The following is an 11,042-nucleotide window of genomic DNA, read 5'->3' on the forward strand; positions in this document are numbered from 1 at the left end:
GGGGGGGGGGGGGGGGGGGTTGTTTTTCTCTTACATTGTTTTTTATGTGTTTTTATTGCTACCTCTCTACTTTATTTTTTCTTTTAAATTTGTATACTCTTAAGTGTAAAGTGCTATGAGAATTAACTTTTAAAGGCACTATATAAAAATAAATGTATTATTATTATCATTATAAGTACAGTCAGGCTCTTGCCCACTGGGCAGTGGAATGCTCAACTAAACCTACTAATAGGTAAGGAGCATCGGCTCAACCCAATGCCTACACCTTGGGCTAAAGAGAACCTAATTGGGGATTTCTAAAAGACCACAGAAACCCATGAGTTCACCAGAACAAAGGCCAATTAGGGCCCTTATCTCCTGACTTTCAACAGGAGAGGCCCATGGGCGGGAGGGGGCCCTACTACCCAGTATTGAAAGTCAGTGGTAGAGAATGAAGGCCCCACGTGCACTGGAAGATATAGCTAAGGTTAGCAAGAACATTAGCGATAACAGTATCTGTGGTAATGAGATGGATCTTACTCACCCACCACAGGTGGCCCACAGGAGCACGAGGGGAGTACAGTCAAGCTCCTAGCCCCAGAGAGCATGGTATGCTCTACCAAACCCACTCACGTGTAAAAGAGCACCAGCTCAGTTCAGGGCCAAGCATCAAGGAGGCTCGCAAACCTAGACTTGAGAAACAGGAGGAGCCTAATTGAGAAGGCCTAGTAGCAGGCCATACAGCCCAAGAGGTCCCCAGGGTGGGGCAGATTCCAACACACGGGGCCTACAACCCCGACTCTTAGACAGAGGAGGCTCACAGAGAGCCATACAAACCTGAAATGAAAGAAAAGGCACACGGCATAGGCTCAGCATGTATATGTCATATACTGTACATGCAGTATAATGTTGCTATTTGATGAGGACATTAAATGAGTCATATGTGTCCTAACAGCTGCAGATTAGATTTCCACAATATACAATTTCTTATGTATAAGGAATTAGAAACATCAACATTACTGATAGGGAAACATTTTCCTGTCAGTTCCCTTCCATGCTCCACCTATAAATCCTGCAAATAGTCTGATTAATTGCCTCGTCAACAGCGGGACTCGAACAGCGGGTGATAGGCAGAGAATTCTCACTGCAATCACAACGCGTAGGATGCATTCAGCTCCCACGGGAGCTAACCACGCTTCCTTCAAGTGCTAGATTTCCTCGGAAATCAAGCTAGAACATAAACCGCTGACGCGAATGCATCGCTATGAGTTTGGTTAACTCCCACAAGAGGCAAACGCACTCATGCAAATGCTGTCTACAATCTCAGGTAAATGGTGAAGCACTCAACCATGCAGTATTCCTGCAAATGCATCACAATGAGCAGAATCTGCCTCCTTGTGAGTCGAACATGTTCAATTCATGCTTATCCACAAGAAATGAGTGCAATGAATGCAATGAGCGCATTCAACTCCCTCAAGAGCTGAACGCGCCTGCTTCTCACCCACACACACAACACATAAGATACGTGAAACCACGGGTATTAGAGCAAAGCCTCTGACGAGAGAACATGCACTCCTAGTCGTGCTTAGCTGCTAACATAGACAAATGGCAGTGAAGACGAGGAAGAGGATGACATATTCTCCTGATGCTCTTTCATACTGTGGCTGCACCAGTAGTGATGTCACAGGCTGTCGCCTGGCCAATGTTGCTGTGTTTAATTCCCATAGCGACCGCTAGAGGATGCGGTTCGAGTTCCCTCGAAAAAGAATCACATTTTAATTAGTGCTGTCAAACGATTAATCATGATTAATCGCATCCAAAATATTTTTTTTTTTTACATAATATACTGTATGTTTGCGTACTGTGTATATTTACTGTGTATATATAAATAGACACACATGCATGTATATATTTTGAAAATATTTACATGTATTTACATGCATATATGTATATTCATATCATATTATTTATAAATATATTTAACATATAAACATTTTTCTTAAATATATACATGCATGTGTGTGTATTTATATATACATAATAAATATACACAGTACACACACATATTCTGTAAAAAAACAACTTTTATTTTGAATGCGATTAATCGCAATTAATCGTTTGACAGCATTAATTTTAATATATTTATATTCACATCGAATCTCCAAATGAATGTATAAACAACATAAAGATGGTATATTTTAAATATGTGTTTAATGGCATCTTTTTACTTAGTAGTCTATTATTATTGTAGGCCAGTAGCTACTGGCCTACAATAATAATAGACTACTAAGTAAAAAGATACCAATACTGACTGCTACTGATGTCTCTATTAAATGCATTTTTTCCCTCGATTTTTAGCCATTATTTTATAGCCATTCAACATTATAGTATAATTGAAGGACATTATTTAAACATTTAATAGGCTTAGAAAAATATAACAACTTTTCATTTAAGTGAACTTAATCCTCACATAAACATATAAATAGTATATGCATAAAATATAAATTCAATATTTAATTGAATCTTTATTTAAGCTACAAAAGTGAATCAGCGAGCAAAGCACCGAGTTATTACTCTTTTTCTTTTGTTCTTTGATTTACATCAATTACACAGACTGCAGCAGGTTTTACTTTAAAAGCAGTGCTGTCTCTTTAAAACCTGACATGCATCTGACACACATCTGATTTTCTCCTCTTTACGTTCATTTAGGACTTTTTAGCTAATTTAAGACTTACATAATTGTGTGTGTTATTGTCCATTGGAGCGTGAAAAAGATGGTTTCTTGATGGTTCTACACCTAATTCTTCACCTTAATTCTTAATACTTTTGCAGTTAACGTGTCTTTTCTTCTCCACCTGTTTTTTTTCTGACCCCGCTGACCCAATGAGCACTTTGCTGTCCAATGGTCATGTCATAACTTTGCAATTTCTGTATTACATTAGTTTTGAATATTTCTCATGGGGATTTAATCATTTTTGACTTATTAGTCACAGGTGTTTGTTCATCAGCATTTTATAACACCACTGAATGAATCTCATCAAGTAAAAATTTACAGTAGTTGATCCTTGATGAAGCTTACTTACTGATGATGTGTACTGATGTCAGGTTCGTTACTGTACCTCACTGGATGAAGAAGAAAAGCGGGAATTAAAGATCTTCAGTAACCAGCGAAAGCGAGACAATCTAGGCAGAGGCACTGTTCGACCTCTACCCCTCACTGTAACTGGAGCTATATGTGAACAGGTACATATACGAGTACTAAATAACACCACGTATACCTTACCCTAACCTGGCACACATTTATGACAATGAAAACAGTATTCATCTTTTAGTGGAGATGCAAGCTTCCATTTCTAACCCTCGTCATCTCACTGATAGTCACTATGTGGCCACCACCAGTAAAGTTATACATTGACTGATCGACCAGTGAATTACTTTTCTGGACTAGTGAACAGGATTAGAAAAAATTAATTGCCATGCAAACCCTAGATGTAGTAAAAATGTTTCAGTATATTTTTCAGTAATGATTAAACATGGCATGTTACGCAGAGAGGCTGCCAAATGACATCATGTCCTTCTCACACAGTGTGGAGACCAGATCAACGGTGGTGACATTGCAGTGTTTGCCTCACGGGTTGGCCATGGCCTGTGTTGGCACCCTCACTGTTTCGTGTGCCGTGTGTGTTCTGAGTTATTGGTAGATCTCATCTACTTCTACCTGGATGGCAAGATCTACTGTGGCCGCCACCATGCTGAACGACTCAAGCCACGTTGCTCAGCATGTGATGAGGTAAGCCAACAGTGTAAAGTACAATCATCTGTTCACTGGCTGAAATCAACCTTGATCTCGTTAGCATGCCTACACATTTCCTGTAGGTTACCTTTGACAAGCCAGTACCCAGAAGCCTTGCTTTAGAATATAAAACTCCTTACTTAATTTGTATCTCTTTTTGTAGATTATCTTTGCAGATGAGTGCACAGAAGCAGAGGGGCAGCACTGGCACATGATACATTTCTGCTGTTATGAGTGTGAGGCCCCACTAGGAGGTCAGCGTTACATCATGCGTGAGGGACATCCTCACTGCTGCAACTGCTTTGAGTCACTTTATGCAGAATACTGTGAATCTTGTGGAGAGCACATAGGTAAGGAAGGACCTCCATGAATCTTGTTTTCTTTCTTCCCTCATTACAGTACAACTGCTTCTGGGTTTTGCTTTTATTCAGGTAGAATAATAAAATGATCACACAAATGAGTGCTGCAAATCAGCACTGCATGCAGCAAAATGAACAAATATATTATACATGTTTTTTCTAAGATCACAGTAGATTCCACACATACCCACATATCTTATGGCTATCTATAAATGAATGGATGCACATACATGAACGCACAGCCATTTGCGTTTCTAATCTCCATGACATGAATCTGCTGTTGTGTTTCCTTAGACTGCTATTTTTGACTTTTATTCACAAACTTAAGCTGTTTGATCATTTTTGCTCAAAGAGCTCTAAATTACACTAAATTAGCCCTAAATTACAGATTACACTTACAAGTATGATTGGACTGCATTTGTGTCAGAGAGTCACCCCACATCTGAATATGTCTACTTCCCTACTATATAGTAGAATAAAAGCAATTCATGAATAATGCAATAAAATATTGCAATAAAAGCATGCTAAATAAGTAGTTTGTCTGAATTCGCACTATTCATAAAACATTCGGTTTCCATTTCTAACCCTCGTCATCTCACTGATAGTCACTATGTGGCCACCACCAGTAAAGTTATACATTGACTGATCGACCAGTGAATTACTTTTCTGGACTAGTGAACAGGATTAGAAAAAATTAATTGCCATGCAAACCCTAGATGTAGTAAAAATGTTTCAGTATATTTTTCAGTAATGATTAAACATGGCATGTTACGCAGAGGCTGCCAAATGACATCATGTCCTTCTCACACAGTGTGGAGACCAGATCAACGGTGGTGACATTGCAGTGTTTGCCTCACGGGTTGGCCATGGCCTGTGTTGGCACCCTCACTGTTTCGTGTGCTGTGTGTGTTCTGAGTTATTGGTAGATCTCATCTACTTCTACCTGGATGGCAAGATCTACTGTGGCCGCCACCATGCTGAACGACTCAAGCCACGTTGCTCAGCATGTGATGAGGTAAGCCAACAGTGTAAAGTACAATCATCTGTTCACTGGCTGAAATCAACCTTGATCTCGTTAGCATGCCTACACATTTCCTGTAGGTTACCTTTGACAAGCCAGTACCCAGAAGCCTTGCTTTAGAATATAAAACTCCTTACTTAATTTGTATCTCTTTTTGTAGATTATCTTTGCAGATGAGTGCACAGAAGCAGAGGGGCAGCACTGGCACATGATACATTTCTGCTGTTATGAGTGTGAGGCCCCACTAGGAGGTCAGCGTTACATCATGCGTGAGGGACATCCTCACTGCTGCAACTGCTTTGAGTCACTTTATGCAGAATACTGTGAATCTTGTGGAGAGCACATAGGTAAGGAAGGACCTCCATGAATCTTGTTTTCTTTCTTCCCTCATTACAGTACAACAGCTTCTGTGTTTTGCTTTTATTCAGGTAGAATAATAAAAATTATCCCACAAATGAGTGCTGCAAATCAGCACTGCATGCAGCAAAATGAACAAATATATTATACATGTTTTTTCTAAGATCACAGTAGATTCCACACATACCCACATATCTTATGGCTATCTATAAATGAATGGATGCACATACATGAACGCACAGCCATTTGCGTTTCTAATCTCCATGACATGAATCTGCTGTTGTGTTTCCTTAGACTGCTATTTTTGACTTTTATTCACAAACTTAAGCTGTTTGATCATTTTTGCTCAAAGAGCTCTAAATTACACTAAATTAGCCCTAAATTACAGATTACACTTACAAGTATGATTGGACTGCATTTGTGTCAGAGAGTCACCCCACATCTGAATATGTCTACTTCCCTACTATATAGTAGAATAAAAGCAATTCATGAATAATGCAATAAAATATTGCAATAAAAGCATGCTAAATAAGTAGTTTGTCTGAATTCGCACTATTCATAAAACATTCGGTGAAAACTGCCCAGATGATGCATTTTACAATAATATGTGTAGGACGAGAGAGGACGCTGGCATTTTTTGTTCGCCGCTTCTCCGTTGTAACAGTTTCTTTGTTTTAATAGTTTTAACAGTTTTTTTTTTTTTTTTTTTGCACGGATTGTTTTAAATTGCATTTCATCAAATTGAATTTAGTTCATAAAGGCAGTGCAAAAATATTAACTGTTAACTGTGTATCTATTTTTGGTCCATATGTGATACCTCACTTGCTTGGGTGTGTTTGAAAGTGCTAGGGACAAAAACTAACAATAATTTTATTATGTAAAACAATAATTGACCACAGGTTTAATTGATAATTGAGCATTTTTGTTTTATTTATGAAGCTAGTTTAGATGTGCATTTAAAAAAAAAAAAAAAAAAAAAAAGCACACCTTAAGCCCTGTTTCCACCGCAGGAACTTACTCCAGGAACTAGGGACTTTGGGCCAGTACTCAGTTTGTTTCCACCGCAGGAACCAGGATCTAAATAAAGTTCCGGGTAAAAATGTTCCCCTCAGAAAGTCCCTCCTCGCGAGGTAGTACTTTTTCAAATGTCCGGAACTTTCGGGGGTGGGACTTGGGCGCTGAACATGCTGATTGGTTGAGTTCATGCAACTGTAGGTGCGTTCGACTTCATGCAGCGCTGCGCAGACTGATCGGTGGCTGACTTGAAGCAGTGCATGCCGGTTAGAAATTTTGTCCGACTTGAACCGGTGCCGACACCACGTCACTGTCACCTGTGCGATAGTGTTTCGAGAGCAGCCGGCTGACTCAGCTGGCGCAGCTTTTTCAGAGCGACTGCAGGAGCGCTGATGATGACACAGCTGTTTCACAATTGACCAAATTCACCACATGACAACGATGACGTGTTTCTAACATCTTCAATTCCAATACTGCTCACAAATCTGTTTTTAAAACAGTAAAAGCTTTTTTACTGTAGTTGCAATGTTATATTGAGTAACATTTATCAAAAAAACACTGATAAAAGCATATATTCCCCCACTATTGCTATTTAAATAGTATATGTTTATGTTGAACTTTATTCTTGAACAGATGGCGCTGTATTAAGCAGTAAATCATATTTCTGCTTGAATACAGCTCAGTATATTCACGTAGTTGAATACAGCGAGTGTTTTATAATGGAGGCTCGTGTGTTTTAGAGAAGTTTGTGAGGATCAGTGGTGTTTATGTACATATGGGCATCAGACGCTCCAAACAGCTTGTTCTGACAGAGGAACTATTCACTGTGACGTCGAGCCGCCTTCAGAACGCTGAGTTCAGAATGGTTTCATTTTTCATTTGTATTTTGGTGTGTTTAGTGATTCTGAATGGACCCGTATAGTAGTTTATTTGCAGTCCTTTGGCATCTCCCTGTGGTATTGTTTGGTATGGCAGGGTGACTTGTGCTTATGTTAAAATTACTGTATAATTGAGCTTTACATAATTTTAAGTTGTATAGAATATCTGCAGTGACATTTTTGCAAAGTATGTTTGCAAAAAAGAACATGGAATGTTTAAATCTATCTGGAATTTGATTTGTTTAAAAAAATTACATGTAATTGAAAAGTAATAACAAATACAAAGGTTTTACAAAGGGGTCTTGGATAAAAAAGGTTGAGAACCACTGCTTTAGGTAAATGCAGGCACAGTTCTACAGGGATACTAAGAATTGAAAATTATTTTATTATTATTGTTTTTTTTTTATTTAAAATTAAATTAATGCAATATAATGATACATCCCAACAAGCTTTTTTATTTATTTATTTTATATGTATTTTATTATTTATTTATTTTTCACTTGGTATATCTCTGTAAGTTTCTCATTTGAAAAGTAGATTATTCCACAAAAAAAGTGTGGGCACCCCTGAATTTACTGATGTGTCAGTCGGTACGAAATATCTTTGTGTTTCACAGGAGAAGTAAAGTGTGGGTTGGGAATCGAGATATTTCATTGTTGTTTTTTGATGCTTTTGTTGTCAATTCTCAAACATGCATTCACCAATGTATAGGGAACACTATAACAAAATACTACAATTTCCAGCACAGCTACAACTGAATCTTCAGTGTCATGGAGCTTGAGATATTCTTTTAATGAGTCTCAGACAGCTCTTATTATTTATTTATTTTTCAATTGGTAATTCTCTGTGAGTTTTACCAATCTCCCCCTGGGTGGGGATACACACGATTTGTGTGTTGTCTGTTTGGGAGTGGAGCATGCACGGGCAGCCCTCGAGCCCATCTCAGACCTCACCCATTAGATCCACGGCTCCCTCTCAGGGATCGGAAGCCTACCCCACGGTTTCTTCCATGAGAGAGAGAGCTATGCGCTTCATCTATCTTCCTCCGAGGAGATTGATGTAATGAGCGTCGACACGGAGGAGACTGCGGACTCGTCACCTCAGTCCCTCGCATATGAGGAGCTAGTGGAAGTTGTGACTCGCGCTGTAGTCAAGCTCAACATCGATTGGCCAGCCGAGAAACAGGACGCTCGTCCCAAAAGCAAACTGGACGAGCGTTTCTTTAAAGCTAGATCGCAACCTTTACGTCGGGGCCTTCCATTTTTCCCCGATCTCCATGCCGAGGTGTCAAGATCGTGGGAGAAACCGTATTCATCCCGACTCTTCAGCCCTACAGTCAAGAACTACTTTAACATCGTGGGGCTGAATGAGAAGGGTCATGGGGCGATGTCGGCGGTGGAGCAGACGCTCGCGAGTTATCTCTCCCAGTTCTCAGCATCGTCCCTGAAGGCCCCGAAGCTTCCCACCGGGCCAGTAAAGCTAACATCTAACCTGGTTGGGAAAGCTTATATGGCGGCAGGTCAGGCCGGTGCGTGTCTGCACACTATGGCGGTGTTGCAGGCATACCAGGCCAACCTGATAAAAGACCTGGATGAAAGGAAGGAAGAGGAATCTGACATAGTCGCCGAACTATGTCGGGCCACGGATCTGTCGCTTCGGGCCACTAAAGAGACAGCCAGAGCCATCAGCTGTTTAATGGCAGCATTGGTGGCCACGGAGAGGCATCTGTGTTTGAATCTGTCCAAATTACAAGACAAGGACAGATTCTTCCTTCTGGATGCCCTGCTATCAACTATCAAAATAGTTTCAGAGACTATTGGGTCTGATGGCAGCTGCGTCCAACATGATAACTTTTGGCCTGCTGTATATGAGACCCTTGCCCAGGACCATGGGGTTTTCCCCGAAGGGGAACCCGCTTCGCACAATAAAGGTCATGCGGCGATGCTTACGTGCCTTAGACATGTGGAAGAAACCTTGGTTCCTATCTCAAGGCCCGTCGCTAGGGGCTCCTTGTCGTCGTGTAACGCTAACGATGGACGCCTCCCTCACGGGTTGGGGTGCGGTCATGAGTGGCCGCTCTGCCCAAGGTCTGTGAGAAGACCATCATCTCATCATGGCACATAAACTGCCTGGAGGTGCTGGCCGTGTTTCGAGCTCTAAAACACTTCCTTCCAGACCTAAGGGGACATCATGTGCTTGTCCGCACAGACAACACATCGGTGGTCTCCTCTATCAACCGGCAGGGGGGTCTGCGCTTTGAGAATTGAGCGCCTCTCACCCGCGTTTTGGGTCTCGCGGCTGCTGAGGCAGTTAATCAGACCGATCACGGGGATTGTAGGCGGGACATGGAAGGAATCTGACAAGGAGTGCTTTCTCTTTCAGAATTCCTTTTTGGTTTTATTTTATTTTACAGAATAGGAACTGTGTATAATGTGAGATATCTACATTATTGGTGAAGGAGGCTCCTGACTTGGTGTAATGGCAAGTTTTTTTGAGTTGTTAGGCTCTTGTTTGAGCCTCCTTTGATCCTCCTCATCCTCTCAGCCCAGGTACGTGAATATTTAGGTTGAGAAGAGAGTTATACTGAGCACTCTGCTCCCCAGTATTTTCATTTGCAGATATTTCAGGGTTTTTGAGGCTCTCTGTGAGCCTCCCTGATCAGCTGTTCATGACCCTGGTAGCTCCCCCTCCCTTTGAGGGTCGCTATGCTGAGATCACAGTTCCTAGTGTTCTTTCAACAGAGCTCTGTGGCTGTTTTAGGTTGTTAGGCTCTTGTGGGCCTCCTTGATAAGTCGCTCTTAGGTCGAGCTTTTGAGTACTCCCCTCACTTGAGGTCTTCGTACTGAGTACGCTGATCCATAAGGGTGGGTGGTTGCACTCCCCTTGCTTTAGAGGGTTGGTATGTTGAGTGCTTGCTCCCTAGAGGAATTCCTTTTTTGTTTTATTTTATTTCACAGAATAGTAACTGTGTATAATGTGAGATATCTACATTATTGGTGAAGGAGGCCCCTGACTTGGTGTAATGGCAAGTTTTTTTGAGTTGTTAGGCTCTTGTTTGAGCCTCCTTTGATCCTCCTCATCCTCTCAGCCCAGGTACGTGAATATTTAGGTTGAGAAGAGAGTTATACTGAGCACTCTGCTCCCCAGTATTTTCATTTGCAGATATTTCAGGGTTTTTGAGGCTCTCTGTGAGCCTCCCTGATCAGCTGTTCATGACCCTGGTAGCTCCCCCTCCCTTTGAGGGTCGCTATGCTGAGATCAGTTCCTAGTGTTCTTTCAGCAGAGCTCTGTGGCTGTTTAGGTTGTTAGGCTCTGGTGGGCCTCCTTGATAATTGAGGTCTTAGTACGCTGATCCATAAGGGTGGGTGGTTGCACTCCCCTTGCTTTAGAGGGTTGGTATGTGGTATGTTTGCTCCCTAGAGCTCTGTTCGGCACTTAGGAGCATGGTCAGTACTCCTAGCTTAGTACTCCAGCTTTGAGTCGTTAGGCACTGTACTTCGCTCCCTAGAGCTCTGCTTAGACAGTACTATTAGCATGTAGGCTTTATCGTGAGCCTCACTAACGGTGTCTAGCGTTGAGTGTGGTCAGGTCTCCTCTCGTTTAGAGAGTCGTTATGCTGAGACCTCCACTTTTTAGGAGCT

At 41.3% G+C, this 11,042-nt stretch overlaps 1 protein-coding gene and 1 long non-coding RNA gene across 2 annotated transcripts in view; both read left to right on the top strand.

The window, feature by feature from the left end:
• Positions 1-3,645, top strand: part of LOC107659011 (uncharacterized) — a 16,641-nt gene extending 12,996 nt beyond the window's left edge. Inside the window, exons 2-3 of the long non-coding RNA XR_001630868.1 lie at positions 3,085-3,222; positions 3,566-3,645. This is a non-coding gene — a long non-coding RNA (uncharacterized LOC107659011). The remainder of the gene's footprint in view (positions 1-3,084; positions 3,223-3,565) is intronic.
• A 1,096-nt stretch (positions 3,646-4,741) lies between these two features.
• Positions 4,742-11,042, top strand: part of LOC107659137 (prickle-like protein 2) — a 16,986-nt gene continuing 10,685 nt past the window's right edge. The window contains exons 1-3 of the mRNA XM_016448005.1: positions 4,742-4,756; positions 4,943-5,146; positions 5,313-5,499. Of these exons, the coding sequence (XP_016303491.1) occupies positions 4,742-4,756; positions 4,943-5,146; positions 5,313-5,499 (406 nt within the window). The remainder of the gene's footprint in view (positions 4,757-4,942; positions 5,147-5,312; positions 5,500-11,042) is intronic.

Source organism: Sinocyclocheilus anshuiensis, unplaced genomic scaffold (genome assembly GCF_001515605.1).
Source record: "Sinocyclocheilus anshuiensis isolate Anshui unplaced genomic scaffold, SAMN03320099.WGS_v1.1 scaffold625, whole genome shotgun sequence".
Taxonomy (NCBI): domain Eukaryota; kingdom Metazoa; phylum Chordata; class Actinopteri; order Cypriniformes; family Cyprinidae; genus Sinocyclocheilus; species Sinocyclocheilus anshuiensis.